General features: G+C 34.2%; 1 protein-coding gene across 2 annotated transcripts in view; it reads right to left on the bottom strand.

Annotated features, from left to right (window-relative positions):
- Window positions 1–16,885, bottom strand: part of COP1 (COP1 E3 ubiquitin ligase) — a 245,375-nt gene that overhangs the window by 47,951 nt on the left and 180,539 nt on the right. For both annotated transcript variants that reach the window (XM_082703978.1, XM_082703979.1), the window contains exons 16-18: window positions 10,617–10,734; window positions 7,471–7,595; window positions 6,222–6,382 (exon numbers count right to left, since the gene is read on the bottom strand). In XM_082703978.1, the coding sequence (XP_082560104.1) occupies window positions 6,222–6,382; window positions 7,471–7,595; window positions 10,617–10,734 (404 nt within the window). The remainder of the gene's footprint in view (window positions 1–6,221; window positions 6,383–7,470; window positions 7,596–10,616; window positions 10,735–16,885) is intronic.

The following is a 16,885-nucleotide window of genomic DNA, read 5'->3' as shown; positions in this document are numbered from 1 at the left end:
GAATTCCTGCTCAGCAGGAAGTCTGTTTCTTCCTCTCCCTCTACCCCACCCACCCCCTTGTGCTCTTTATCTCTCTCTAATTAGTGAAATCTTTAAAAAAATTAAAAATACTATCTTCAAGTGAGAGTAATTAAAAATAAAAATTGTAATCCTAAAGCAAAATAAACCACACAGCAAACATGAAGGTAGGAGAGCATGCTGTTAACTTCCACAGTACTGTGAAATAAAGGAGATTAAAGAAATACTACAATTAAGTTGATCAACACCTTAAAAAGGGCAATGTATATAACATTCTTTCCAGTTTATATGAAGGTTGGTAGAAATAGAAAGAATGGGAATTATATATGATCTTGGCTGACAGTTCAAAACAGGGCTTGAAATTACTGGTTCATTTTCACCTAGAAGTAGCCAAAAAGAAACACACACATACACACACACCCCTAGGTTACAGGAAAAAACAAAACTAAACAGAAATTTAATCTGCTGGAAACTAATCTAAATTTTATAAGACTGAGATACTCTCCTAAAAGAATGTATCTAGTTGTCTTAGTGCCTTTCCCTCTACCACTCATTTTTAACTGCCCATTCCCTCCTTATGACTAAATCACTGCCATAAATAACATAAAAGCACATGCATTTTTTATACTATCATTAATGGAAGAATTTTAGGTCATTTTAGTGCATTACAGTTAAATGATACACCAGTATATTTATCCAAAACCTAAAAAGACTTCCAAAGTTAAGCTATTTTGTAAGTGACCTTAAATTTATCTCTTTCAGAAAAAATCAGTAAATATAAGATCTGAACCATCCCATCAACTCTCTAACATCTAACTGACCAACAACTACAGAAGAATGAACTAAAAAAAATTTTATGGTAAAGGTGGAGATAGATGTCCTTCCCTTTGTTGAATAATATTTTTATTTACAAAGTTAGAATTCCATTCTTCTCTTTGATTGATTACATTTAAAATTGTTCTATATTTATGGGGCGCCTAGGTGGTTTAGTTGATTAAGCCAATTCTTGGTTTCCAGGTCATGATCTCAGGATGTTGAGACCGAGCCTTAAGCAAGGCTTGGGCTCAGCAGAGAGTCTACTTGAGATTCTCTGCCTCTGCCCTTACCCCCATCCTCCCTTTTTTTCTCTCAATAAATAAAATCTTTTAAAAATAAATAAAATAAAATTTTTCAAAAATAAGTAAGATTGATCTCTTTCTTATGATCAAAATTAGGTAGAAAAGAAATAAAGGACAGAATGACAATAAAATGTTTGGCCTTTTTAGAGATGGCTATCGATTTCATATTTTAACAAAGTAATCTAGGTGAGATTAAACATGGTATTGTTTTACTACTCCCCAAAACAGCTCTCTGTACTTCACTATCTCCAACTTTTCCCTTCCCTTTCTTTCTTAAAACCACTCCAATCAAGTTTTTCTCATACCACTCCTTTCACTTTTTTTTACTCATCTTACTTGTATTAGTAACATTTGACAAAGCCAATCAATCTCGCCTCCTTGAAAAACTTTCTCACTCGGCTTCCCAGGTACCAGTTTTCTACTATAGAGAGAACTACTCTTTCTCACTCTTTGTTGATGACTTCTTGTTGCTTTAATCACAGAACACTAAGGAACTCTCCAAAGTATGGTATTCACACACTTCTAGTATCTAATTACACTCCCTTGCAGAGATACCATCCAATTTCTTGGCTTAAACATCACAAGCTCACAGCTATCAATGTCTATCTCTGGTCCCACAATCTGCTGTGAACTCCAAACTTGGTATATCCACTTAGAAGACAAGTACGTCTCAAACTTGAACCAGTGTAAACGTCACCTCCTGTTCTCCTTTAAGGCACTTCTTCTGATAGTCTTCTCAGTTACTGGCAACTCCACTCCTAAAGTTGCAGGGGTGGAGGGTGAATCTCAGTGTCATCCTAGACTTTTCTCTTTCACTCTCCACATGCAATTTATTGGTTCCTTGACACCTTAATGTCTATTCTCCAAAAGCCAAACTGATTTTTAAAAAACTGAAGTCACATTTAATCACTCCTTTGTTCAAAATCCTAAAATGGCTCCAACTCACACCGGGTAAAAGCTACAGTCCAGACTTTACTAAACAATGTTCTGTTGAAATGGTTCCTCTTCCCCCACTCTGAGATTGACTACTCTCCACCTACTTCACCGTAGTGCAACCACACTGGACTCCTTTCTTAAGGCCACTATTACTGATCACTACTATTGATCACTACTGCTGATCACTATTACTGATATAATCACTGAACACTAATTACTTTCTTACTTCAAGGTCTCTGAACTGTTTGCTCTACTTGGAATACCCTTCCACCTTTAAACATGGATTACATCTTATGTCCTTGTCTTTGCTCTAATTCAGCTACTCAGGTAGGTGATTCTGTTACCACCACTGAAAACTACAGCTCCTTATACCAGCACTCCCTGTCCCACTCTCCTGCTTTGTTTTCCTCCAAGTCACTCAACACCTTCTAATACAACTATTTATTTTTTTGTTCTGTCTCCTCCAGCACATAAAATTTTAAGTCTTCTAAGAGGCCCAGAATTTTTCTTAAAATTTTGTTCAAGTTTATCCTTCATATCTAGAACCGTGACTACACACAATAAATATTTGTTAAATAAATAAACAAGACTCTCTCACACTTTGTGCCTCATCTAAAATAGGGAAATGAAATTACTTTTCATGCACAAAGTGACTTATGCAAAAATCAAATTTAAAATAAATCTGGACTGATAATGAAGTGAGTTAGAGAAATTTTCATCTTTTTGCTGGGAAATAAAGCAAGTTCCCAGGGGATGCTGATGTGTTGATCTAGGCAGCACACTTTAAGAATTACTTTAGAAAGGTTATCCTGTCAACTAGAATATGATTCCTTTCAGTCTAATTAATTAGTTTTTTTACCTCCTTCCCTGACAAGGAAAATTCTTGAGAACATTTTAATCACATTTACCCTTCTGGCTTATTACTATCAAATACTTAATTCTATGTGCCTATTAAATCCAACAAAGGCAATATGCCTTTAGATTTACTATATATTACCACTTCCATTCCTTTTTGCCATTTCCATTCGTTCATCTTTTTCCATTCCTTTCGACATCTGTGACTTTCATCTTTAGGTTCTGCATCTTTTCCTTCTGCCTTAAAAATATCTTTTCAGGGTGCCTGGGTGGCTCAGTGGGTTAAGCCACTGCCTTCGGCTCAGGTCATGATCTCAGAGTCCTGGGATCGAGTCCCGCATCGGGCTCCCTGCTCAGCGGAGAGCCTGCTTCCCTCTCTCTCTCTCTACATGCCTCTCCATCTACTTGTGATTTCTCTTTGTCAAATAAATAAATAAAATCTTAAAAAAAAAAATCTTTTCAGGTTTTCTTTACTATAGGTCTACTAGTGGCAAATTCTTCGTTATTATTTATCTAAAAATGTCTTCATTTTGCTTTTGTCTTGAGAGATTTCTATTTTCATATAGACCAGCAGGTATTTCCCTTTACACAGTAAAGATCTGGTTCCACCACCTCTGGTTTCTATTGCTTCATGAAAAAATTGGCTATCAATCTAATTGATGGTCTTCTGGACAGTGACTTTTTCTCTGTCTTCTTTTAATAAACTCCCTTTGTGGGTGGCTCAGTCAGTTAAGCATCTGCCTTGATTCAGGTCATAATCCTGGGTCCTGGGATCAAGTCTCACATCAGGCTCCTTGCTCAGCATGGAGTTTGCTTCTCCTTCTGCCTGCTGCTATCCCTGTTTGTGTTCTCTCTCTCTTTCTGACGAATAAATACACGGGGAAAAAAACTCCCTTTGCATTTTATTTTCTATAGTTTGATTACGGTGTATCAAGGTGTGGCTGTCCTACCACCAGCAGGGGTCACAGGACCAGACACAATTAGCTTTAGTCTTCCAGTAGGTTAGTTAGCTTTATAGAGGTATACAGGATAGGGAATTCAGCATGCACAACATCTTCAAACTCATCAGAAGGGCAAGCAACTATACACATGCATATCCTCTTGCATCTCTCCTGAACCCACACAAAGAGTATGCATAGTTGCTAAGGACAGATAGGGTACATGGGGTTCTAGATACAGAGATATGCCTTGGTTTCCTGTCAGTCTTACATTGCTCACTTTGGATAGATGTAAAGCTGATATGCCAACTCACATTTCTCTAAGTCCACGTGCAATAGTATAGATGGAGTTTCATAGTAAATTTAAGAGATAACTAGCTGCTAGCAATAACATTCCATGTTTGTCCCTAACTCAGCACATTTTCATGAAGTACTTCCATGAGAAAGCAGATCCAAGGTCAGAGTTTCAGGCATACTTAAGTCTCTTCATGGTCCAAATATAATATTAAATCACTACTCACATTCTAAATTTACTCTTTGGGGTACAAGGGCTTAAAGAATCTCTGCCTTGATGTCTTTCATCAATTTTGTAAAGTTCTCAAAGATAATTCTTCTAATATTTGCTTCAGTTGTATTATTTTTTTTCTCTCCTTTTAAGGTCTTCTATTGAATATATTAAACTTTCTTACTTCATCCTTCATTTCTTTTCTGTATTTTTTTCATCCTATTTTTCTCTCCATGCTTCCTTCTGTATATTTTCTTCTAACATACTGAAAGTTCATTGACTCTCTTTTCCTCCATACAATCCGTCCACTGAGTTCTTAATTTGGGGAATTATAATTTTTTACTTCCCAGTTGAAATTTTCTATCTTATCTTTTATCTTGTCAGCACAGTTATTTTTGATAATTCTGATATCCAGGGATGCTGTGATTTCGTTCCTATTGTCCACTGTTTAGGCTAAATTTTTTCACAACATTTTGCCTTTTCCTATGTCTATCTGTTATTTACTGTGACTTAGTTACTGTATTTGCAATTTAAAACAAAATAAATTCCCAGATGATCTTTTTTAGATCTTCTTTCAAAGAAGATTTAAGTTCAACTAGCCATACAGGATCATTTCAATTTAATTAAAGGACTGATATGATCTGGAGTTGCAATCATTTTAAGAGTTTACCTTCTACTGGTTTACCCTAGACTACAGCCCTTTTTGGAGCCCTAAACCAAAGTTAAGTTCACCCACGTAGTGGTGAGCACTAAATTCTAATATGTGTCCCCCTGTGAAGCTGCCATAAGTGTTCTCAGCCATCCTACCAAGAGTGCCAAAGGCTCCCAGAGGAAAAGCATACCCCAGAGCCAGGTTTCCATTCCTATGCCATTAATTCTTTTCTATCTTATTTACATTCCAAAGTCTTTGAACAGGTTTATGTTGCTGTTTTTAAAATAAATATACTTGGTCCAACTTTTCTAGTTCTATTTACAGGGAAGGTTAGTATAAATCACCTAGTCTACCACTGCCAAAACTAGAAGTTGATTAATAGAATTTTAAATAAGATAGAAACGGAATATAGCTAATTAAAGTTAAATAGTATCAGCAACTCAGAATTCTCAAAGCACCCATCAAGGAAGAATTTTTTGGTCCAAAAATAAAAACAACCAAGTAAGCACCTAAAGAGCTATTTTTTTTTCAAGAAGATGACATTAGTGAATGACTGTTTATAAAAATCAAGATAATAAAAAGAACTACTGTTTCATATAGCTTATGAGAAAGCTTATCCTTTAAAATAAGGGAAAAGTTTAAGAAAACTTTTTTTTGCAGTTTAGAAGTACAACTTTCTTATTAAGAAATTAAATGTTTTTAAATATTCTTATATAAGTACATTTATAGACAGCAATTCTGCCCTGAAATAATATTTAATTAGGTGTACATATAGGGCATTCTCCTTTACCTACATCCAATTTTTTTCTTGCTAAGACAATACCAGATTCTGCTAAATGTTTATTGAGTATATACTGCAAATGATCATTAGGGAAAATAAGACACAGTATGTACTCTAGAAATTTCCAGTCTTATAGAAGAGATATAAATAGACAATGTGATAATGCTAAAACAGAGGTATGTACAATATGCTATGGGCACAAGGAGAGACATTTTATCACTGTGATGCTGTTCCATTAGTGATATTTCAATTACTACCTAAAATGCTTGTTTACTTTGATGATGCAATACTAAGCAAAAAAGAAAATTTGTATCACATATCAATTTTTATTTTAAACTTAAAAAAATCCAGATGTGAATACATAGACAGAAAGTGTTCTATGAGACATCAAGAAGAAAAAACTGACACGAACACTTACCCCATCTGGCAGGGCCCTCCAGCACACAGCACTAACAAATTCATTTGTATCATCTTCTTTTCGGTCTTTATCCAGAACACTTTTGACCGTATCAAACTTAAAAGTTAGCAAAGTCTTAGAAAGTCCTTTATAGTACAAATAAAGAGAGTTGTTCTCACTTCCTGAAAAAAAAATGTTTAAATAAATAATTTTTTAGAATGGGAGAATTCAGAATTAGGATGTCACATTCATAAGGTAATTATTAATTAATGTTTAAGCTCAAAGACAAAACTTTTATGGTTGAATCTGAAAGACCAGAGCACAGGATTTCTTGGGAATCATGTGAGAAAAAGAATCATAGAAAAAAAGCTGTACTTTACTAATCTAAAGAAATAATAACTGGTAAATGATTTAACAACACTGATAACTGTAAGGTTAAAATTACTGCCAAAACTGCATTTATAGCAGAGGTTTAAAGAAGACAGAAATTTGTTATTACAGTGTGAATCTTACATGACACTTAGAAAGATTTCTGCGGGGGGTATTATAGTACTTACAAAGGCAGATTTTTAATAACCTACAAAATTCATGTCCCATTCCCCAATAAAGACCCACTCTAATACATAACTGGCCTATAAGGAAAACTATATTTTTGAGTAGCCTATCAAGTAAAATAATGATAAGAGATTTGCTTTGGCAGGGTTTACATTATATCTACAACTTTACTAAATAAAGGTCAAGTCATTTGAAAAGAACTGATGAAAGTTCATATATTAGACAGTAGGTGTATTAAGCATTTGAACATTACCTAATTGATTTTTCTACTTCTGATGTAAAGTTGTATAAATTACCAACAACAAAAGCCCTAGAATACCAGATCAGGATAATCTAAACAAACTGCTTAACGAAGGGAATGCTCTGTATGGGAAAATGAGTATCAAGCTTAGGAAGACAAATAATGTCTCTGAAATTAGGACATCAGCAGAAATTAACGTTTTCTTTTACAAAGTATTGATAGAAATTATGATACAAAGGAGAACAATTATAAAACATATTTAACAATCTTGTGCTATTTCACGCAGTAAGGGTTTGTGCTCACTAAAGGAGGGAAGAACTAATGCTTATTTCAGCACAATCCCAGAAGAATTCAGTATGCTACTTTCTGGATGTACAGATCACTTCCTAACTAGGTATATAGTATATATTCGTTGAATGCAATTTCAGGGACAAATTCCTGTTAAAAAGTTCAGGAAAAGATGGTTTTACTTACCACAAGCTATATAATCACCATTGGAAGCAAGGCCTACAAAGTTTTTTTCATTGATGTGACCCTTGAAGGAACGTAGACAGTATGGTTTCCCTACATTCCACAGCTTTAGCTGGCTATCTGTTGAGCTGAGGTAAACACAAAAAATGAGAATGCAATTAAGATTTCATGGTCTGAAATGCATCCCTACTAATTAGAGGCAATCCAGTTTGGTGCCTTAGGATGCAGAATATGGAGCCAGATTTTCTGAGTTATAATGTTCAATATACCATTAATTTGCTTTTGGCCTTGGGAAAATTATATTGCCTCTTCGGCCTCCATTTTGTTCATTAGTTATTTGTGAAATAGAGTGATTCCTACATTACTGAATTAGATAAATTCTATAGGACATGAAAACTAATTCATTTAAAATGTTTCTAATAGTCCCTGGGCATCTAGGAAGTGCTTACTAGTAAATATTACTCATCAATACTATCACATCACCACCACCAAATAACAAGAGTCCCACTGGGAGTTGTGTTTAATTTCAGGGATACACTCTATCTCACTTGACTTGATTAACTTTTCAACTACTGAATTGCATTGGTATACTAAATTTAACCTATTGTGACAGCTTAGTTGTATCTACAGAGGTGGAACATAATGAATGACTGGAATAGTCTATATAAAGTAATTTATTTACTGAAATAATAGGCAAATGCAATTATTTGTCAAAAATTAATTGGATGTAAAGACTGTTGGTAATCTCATCATACTGAGCCAGTTTTAGAACTTGAATAAAAGACCATGTTTTAGTTTTTCTTTTTGTTACAAAATTCCAATCATACCATACACATTAGATTGTAAATTTCTTATCCCCCCCCCTTTTTTTTAAGATTTTATTTATTTTTTTGACAGAGACAGACACAGTGAGAGAGGGAACACAAGCAGGGGGAGTGGGAGAGGGAGAAGCAGGCCTCCCGCTGAGCAAGGAGCCTGATGTGGACCTCGATCCCAGGATTCTGGGATCATGACCTGAGCAGAAGGCAGCCACTTAATCACTGAGCCACCCAGACGCCCAAATTGCTTAGCCTTTATTCAATAATTTGGTTTATAATTTTTCTGTAAAATAAACATATTTTGATATCTTTGTTATGACTACACAATAAATCATCTTTTCTCTTACTGTAACATTCACAGAATATGGTACCATGCTGACTCCTTTACATTTATTACTTCATATAAAGAGTCACAACATAATAACTATTATTACCTCCAGTTTAGAGATGAGGCAACTGAACATGAGAAAGTTAAGGACATTTTCAAGGTACCACAGCTAGTCAACAGCAGAGCCAAGACTGAAACTGTCTGAAACAATTACAGAGGCCAAACTCCAAGCTCTTTACATATTTCTCTATGGCTTCTCATCATTTTTTCAATAGACATTTATGTTGTTTTAATTTTTTTCCCAACAATGTTGCATTTAATATTTCTTTAGGTGTGTAATATTTTTATTGGCCAGGAATTCACATTGTGGCAATATATGTATATTTTAATATTACTTTTTAACATTTCCAAATAAAGTTGTGGATAAATTTATTCTAAAAACTTCTAAACCTCAAACATATTCAAGAAAAGAAAATCATGATTTATAAAACTTAAGAAGGGCAAGAGATCGGTAAAAATACAAAAAACATATCCACATTAATAAGGTCAATTAAAATTTCCTAACTTTATAATATTAAGTATACATATACTTCAACTACTGGAAATCAAACTGATTTAACATTTATAAATCTGAAGTTAAAGAAAAATATTTTTGCCATATAATCTACCATCCACATTTGAATCTGAATAAAATTTTAATTGTATACTGCCCATTATTATTCCTAAAAACAGGAACATTTTGATCTGTTAACACTAATTTAAGTTTGTGAACTAATTACCTAAGTTCCCTTGTTTCCCTTGGAAAACTCAGTTCTCACTTTTTTTCCCTTGTTTGTAATTCAGTTCAAATTACCTTGCTAAATCAATTCAAATTACCAACTTATTATCTAGAGCAACCAGAATAGAGGTAGATGTGGTGGGAGATACCAAGTATTAATGCCAAGGCACTGGCATTAATGCCAAGGCACTAATAATGCCTTGGCATTAATAATCTCCTAAGATTAGAGATTAGAAACTAAGGTGGGGGAAAAAAGGTGAAAAGAAGAAAGCAATGTATCATGAAGCATGAAAAGAAGTAACAAATACAAAAAAGAGAGTAATTAAGAATGGTTATTTATTAGGATAATATAAAATAAAGAGGGGGTGCCTGGGGAGTTTAGTCACTTAAGCATTGGTCTTCAGCTCAGGTCACGATCTCAGGGTCCCAGGATGGATCCCTGTGTCAGGCTCCCTGCCCAGCGAGAGGCCCGCTTCACCCTCTCCCTCTGCTAGTGCTCTCTCTTTCAAATAAGTAAATAAAGTCTTTTAAAAATGAATAAAATAAAAAGAACTATGAAATGGGTTAACAGAAAGAAGAGACTGCCTGTTAGAAACACTCTGTCAATGATACTTTGGCAACTGAGGTTTATTTATCGAGATGACATCTTGTTAACCTTCAAACAAAATAAAAGACAACTAAAAGCCTACATTATAATTCTCTAGTGTAGAAGGCTTCTCAAAGGATATCTGTCAAGTATAAGCCATATTTACTTATTTTCCCAAAACACATTTAAAACTTACCATGAAACCACAGGGAAATCAAGTAACATAGAATCAACCAAATATTACCTAAAACCAAAAATACTACTACTATACTGTAATGTAGGTAAATACCCAATAACACACTGATTTTAATAGATAAAATACTTCTCATTCTATTCCAACAACTATGTTGTTTTTCTCTTATGGAGAATCAGTGGCTGAAATCCAGACTGAAGTTCAAATGCTGAAGCTTTAAAAACTATCAACATCAGGATTTTATTCATAAAAAGCATAAAAAAGTGAGCAAACAATCCAAAATATACATTTATTTTAATTAGAGAATTATTTAAAAAATCTTCTATTTATGAAAAAGTACATATACCATGGTGTTGCTCTTCACAGATACCCACAGTGACATTATAAAACTGGTACATGATGACAGAGCTCTGTATTAAGCTTAACCTCAGGAGAGTAATACTCACGCAGAAACAATTTCCTCACCACTCACAAACTTTGCATAAGATACTGCTTTTCGGTGTCCTTTGAATACCATGATTGGCTGCTTAGTGTTACGAAGATCATAGTAGTGGACACAGTGATCTAAAACAAAGTAAAACAAAACAAAAAGAGAAAAATGTAGTAAATGAAGAAACAGAAAGCAAAGCTCATTTTAAATGGTTTTGGTGCCTTTCATCAAAAGCTGAAGAAACAGTATCAAACCTATAACAGCAGAAAACTAAGTGCTATGATTTTCAAAAACAAGAAATATATAGTAGGTTTTCTGTTTCCAATCTAGGAGATATGGCTGCATAAAAAGTATATACACATATGCCAACCTCAATCTGAAAGGGAGTTCCACTGGTATTTCCAGTGATCCTGGCTCTAAAACCAGAGTATTAAACATTCAAAGTAACTGAAAATTTTAAAATGTATCCTTACATTTATCCTATACATCCTTACAAATGTATAGATGTACCTTGTTTTAAAAGAAGGTGATATAAACATTTTAGGCTTCTGGTTAAAGATAATGCTATATAATTCCCTGCATTTGCTTTTTAAAAATACTTTCTTGAGACACATTTAACATATAATAAAACCAACTCACTGTTAAGTATACAATTCAATGATTTTTAGTAACTTTATCCAGTGGTACAACCATAGCCATAACTCAGTTTTGGAACAGTTTCCTCATCCTAGTAAGATCCATTTACCTATCACTCACTGCCCTAGGCAATCATTACATATAACTTTCTATTACCTTTTCTTACAATACATTCCTTTCAGACAATACATGGCTTCTATGTATGGCTTCTTACACTTTACATGAAGTTTCTGAAGTTCATCCATGTTTTAACACATGTCAATAGTTCATTCTTTTTTATTGCTAAATACTATCTATTATATGGGTACTCCCAATTTGTCGACCCACTCATCAGGTGAAGGACATTTGTTTCCAGTTTTTGGTTATGAAAATTAATACTCCTATGAACAATCACATTTAAGTCTTTGTGAGGGCATGTATTTGGGTCTCAGGTAGATGTCTAAGAAGTATTAATTACTGCATCATGAGGTAACTTTGTGTTTTTAAGAAACTGACAAACTGCTGACTGTACCATTTTACATTCCCATTAGTAAGACATGACGGTTCCAGTTCCTTTACAGTTCTTTGAAAATTTTGAATACAATTAAAAAATAAAAGTTTTACAAGTATTTTCAACCATTCTGTTGCTTGTCTTTCTTATCTTCTTAACAGTACATTTTGAAGCACAGAAATTTGGGATTTTGATAAGGTCCAATTTATCTTTTTCTCTTATAACCTCATAAAAACCTTTGACAGTTCCAAGGTCTTAAAGATTTTTCCTCTATTTTTTTGTAGTTTTGTTTTAGTTCTTACATTTAGGTCTATGATCAATTTTAAGTTATTCTTTCTGTATGGTGTGAAGCATAGGTCAAAGTTCATCTTTTTGCATGGGATGGAGCTGCATCCAGTTGTCCCAGCAAGAAGTGAAAACAAACCTTTACTCTACTGAACTGCTTTAGCACCCTTGTTGAAAATGAACTGACTACTGGATTCATAATTCTAATCAAGTGATCTATATATGTCAACTTCCTGCCAGCACAACGTCTTATATAACTGTAGCTTTAAAAAAGAAAAAAAGATTTCATTTATTTATTTTTAAAAGATTTATTTACAGGAAGCAGACAGAAGGAGAGGGAGAAATAATCTCAAGAAGATTCCCTTCTGAGCAATGAGCCTGACATGGGGCATGTGACCTTGAGATCATGACCTGAGCCAAAATCAAGAGACAGATTCATAACCAACTGAGCCACCCAGACACCCCTAAGATTTTGTTTGTAAGTTAATTTCTACACCCAACAAGAGACCTGACTTAGAACTCCAAGATCAAGACTTGTATGCTCGAATGACTGAGCCAACCAGGAGCCCATAACTAACTGTAGCTTTAATATTTTGAAATTCAGTAGAAAAAAATCCTCCAACTTTGTTCTTTTGTAAGATTATTCTGGCAATTCCTGTCCTTTGCATTTCTAATAAATTTTCGATCAGCTTATCATTTCCTGGAAAAAAGCCTGCTGGAATTTTTACACAGATTGAGTTGAATCTATAACTCAATTGCAGGAGAATTCTCTTACAATATTATGTCATCCAACCTATGAACAAAAATGTCTGCATTTATTTATATCTGATTTAATTTCGCTCAGCAAATTTTTGTCATGTTCAGTGTACAAGTCTTGCACTTACTTTATCAAATGTATTCCTTAAATATTTTATTCTTTTTGATGTTATTCTGAACAGAATCTTATTTTTAGGCTATATATTGTTCATGTTTAGAAAGATAATTTTTATACTGTTATTTTATTCTGTGGCCCACCTGAACAATTAATTGTTAGTTCTAATTTTTTTTTTAAAGATTCCTTAAGATTTCCTATATAGGGGATGGCATCACCTGCAAATAAAGACAGTTTAATGTTTTCTTTCAAATCAGGGTATCTTATGGTTCCTTTTCTTCCTGGGCAGTACTAGCTAGAATCTCCAGTACTGTGCTGAACCAAAGAAGTCAGGTGAACATCCTTGACTTGTTCCTACTTGTAGGGGAAGAGCATTCAGTCTTTCACCAGTAACTATGATATTCCCTAGTAGTTTTTCGGAGACATATTCTATCAAGTTGAGGAAGTTTACTGCTACCTGTTAAGAGTTTTAATCATCAACGGATATGGAATCTTGTCAAATACCTTTTCTATGTTTATTGGAATGACTGTGTGATTTAAACTTTCTATTAATATGGTATGTTACATTGATTGATTTTTGGATATTAAACAAATCTGGTTACTCCTGGGATAAATCTCACACTGTCATAGTGATAATCTTTTAAATATACCATTGAATTTGCTTTGCTAATATTTTGTACAAGGAATTTGCATCTATACTAATATTTTAAAATATCAGTAAAATATATCAGTAAAAAATCAGTAAAATATCAGTCTATGAAAAATACTAGTCTGTCTTTCTATCCATGTGATATCTTGGGCCTCTGGTTTTGAAAATTCCTCAGGGAAGAATTTATGAACACTAGTATTATTTCTTATCATTTTATAAAATTTACCAGTGAAGCCATCTGGGTCTCTGCCTTTCTTTGTAGGAGTACTATGTTACTCAATTTCTTTCCTTTTCATGTCTATTCAAGTTTTATACTTCCTCTGAGTCAATTCTGGTAATATGTGATGCTCTAAAATTTGTTCACTTCATCTACATTAAGATGGATACAGTTCTTCAGAGTATTCTACTGTAATTTTTTTAATATCTGGTCAGTCAGCAGTAACTTCCCTTCTTTTTCTTTTTCTTTTTTTTAAGATTTTATTTACTTATTTAGACAGGGAGCATGTTAAGCAGGGGCAGAGGGACAGAAAGATTCTCAAGCAGACTCCATGCTAAGCACTGAGCCCAATGCAGGGCTGGTTCCCAAGACCCTGAGATCATGAACTAAGCCAAAATCAAGAGGTGGACACTTAATTAACTAAACTGCTTAGACATCCCTCCCTCAATTTTAGTGATCTGTGTCTTTTTTTCTTAGTCTTCCTAAAGGTGTGCCAGTTGTGTTGCTGTTTTCAAAGAACCAACTTCTTTATTTTTATTTTTATTTTTTTTTTTAAAGAGAAAGTGCAAGTGGGGAGGAGGGGCAGAGAGAGAAGGGGAGAGAGAATCCTAAGGAGGCTCCACATTCAGCATGGAGCCCATGTGGGACTTGATCTTATGACCTGAGCCAAAATCAAGATTTGGATGCTAACAAGACGGGATCAGGAGGGAGACAAACCATAAGAGACTCTTAATCTCATAAAACAAACTGAGGGTTGCTGGGGGGAGTTGGGGTAGGGAGAGGGTGGTTGGGTTATGGACATTGGGGAGGATATGTGATATGGTGAGTGCTGTGAAGTGTGTAAGTCTGATGATTCACAGACCTGTAACTCTGGGGAAAATAATATATTATGTGTTAATAAAAATAATTAATAAAAAAAAAAGAGTTGGATGCTTAACTGACTGAGCCACCAAGGTGCTGCTCAAAGAACCAACTTTAGTTTTACTGATAGTTTTCTCTATCATTTTTCTGTTCACTATTTCATTAATTTCCACCCTATTATTTCCTCCTTCTGCTTGTCTTTGGCTTTATTATTCTTTTTTAGATTTTTTTATGGTGAGAGCTTAGATTATTGAAGTCTCTCTCTTTTTTAATATAAACATTTGAAGACAGACATCTCTTCTATTTTTTTAAAGATTTTTAAGTAATCTCTAAATCCAACATGGAGCTCAAATTTACAACCCCAAGTTCAAGAGTCACAAGCTCCACTAACTGAGCCAGCCAGGCATCCAAAACTGACATTTCTTCTAGGCACTGCTTCAGCTGCTAGCACAGATTCTTTTTTAAATTTTCGTTTAAAGATCATATTTATTTATTTAACAGAAACAGCAAGTGCACACAATTAGGTGGAATGACAGAGAGGTAGAGGGAGAACCAGGCTCCGCAACAAGCAGACAGACCAACATGGCGCTTGATACCAGGACTGTAGGATCATGACCTGAGCGAAAGGCAGACACTTCACCAAATGAGAGACACAGGTGCCCCTGCTAGCGCAGATTTTAATATGATACTTTTATTTATATTCACTTCAAAATATTTTCTAATTTTCCTATTTTTTCTTTGACCAAAGGGTTATTTAGAAATTACCAAATATTTGTTAACATCCTAAATTAACTATTGTTAACTTCTAATTTAATTCCATTTAGTCAGAAAGTACATTTTATTATTTCAATTCTTGAAAATGTATTAACATTATTATATGACCTAATATATGGTTTATCCTGGAGAATGTTCCATGTTTGCTTGAAAAGAAGGTATACTATACTGTTCATGAGTGTACTATATGTGCGTCCATTACATCAGGATGATACTTTTCTTCAATCTTCTACACACTTGCTACTCTTTTGTTCAGTTGTTCCGTCAGTTACTGACAGTAGAGTACTAAAGTCTCCAACTACTTTTGTTTAATTATCTCTTTCTCCCTCCAATTCCATAAATTATATATTTCAAAATAGTTCAAGTGTATGTATATTTATAATTGTTTTATCTTGCTGCTGAACTGGCCCTTTTATCATTATAAAACGTTTTGCTTTGTTTCTAGCACCAATTTTTACTTACAGTCTATTTTGTTCGATTTAAATATAGCCATGCCAGCTCCTTGGTTACTGTCCGCAAGAAATGTCTTTTTCCATCTTTTTACTTACAATCTATTTGTGTCTTTGAATCTAAAATTTATCTTATAAACAGTATGTAGTTGGCTGTTTTTTTCACCCATTCCACCAATCTCTGCAGCTTGGGAGTGTGTAATCCACTTACACTTAACATAATTACTTATATGATAGGATTTATACCTACAACTGTGCTTATTTGTTTCTCTTACATCTTTTTTGGTTCTATATTCCTCTTAGCCTTTTTTGTGTTAAACAGAAATCCCCCAGGATAACTCTTTTGTTTGTTATTGCTGTTTTTTATTATTTTTAGAAGTTATTTTTATAGTGGTTTTCTGTATATTATAATTAGCATGTGAATTTTTAAAAATGTAGTTCAGATTATCACTAAGTTAATTTTAATATTTATGTGCAAATTTTGCTCTAATATAACTCTTCTCTCCGACCCTGCCCTTTGTGCTAATATGGACATATATATTATATCATTTTACGGTATAAGTGTATGAACACAGTTTTATAATTATTTTACTTAGTTGCCTTTTTTGCTGTTATTGTTAAAGAGAGGGAGAGAAAATCTTAAGCAGATTCCCAGCCTAGTGTGGAAACCATCACAGGGCTTGATCTTAGGACCCTGAGATCATGACCTGAGCTGAAATCAAGAGTCAGACACTCAACCAAACCACCCAGGTGCCCCTTAGTTGCCTTTTAAATCAGTTAGAACAGGGGCGCCTGGGTGGCTCAGTGGGTTAAGCCGCTGCCTTCGGCTAAGGTCATGATCTCAGGGTCCTGGGATCGAGTCCCACATCGGGCTCTCTGCTCAGCAGGGAGCCTGCTTCCCTTCCTCTCTCTCTGCCTGCCTCTTCATCTACTTGTGATTTCTCTCTGTCCAATAAATAAATAAAATCTTTAAAAAAAAATAAAAAAAATAAATCAGAACAGATAAATATTTGAACTATCTTTTATTATACCAATATAATTATCTATACCCAG

Source organism: Mustela nivalis (genome assembly GCF_964662115.1).
Source record: "Mustela nivalis genome assembly, chromosome: 16".
NCBI classification, from domain to species: Eukaryota; Metazoa; Chordata; class Mammalia; order Carnivora; family Mustelidae; genus Mustela; species Mustela nivalis.
The sequence above is the reverse complement of the archived record's forward strand: the minus strand, read 5'-3'. Positions and strand labels throughout refer to the sequence as shown.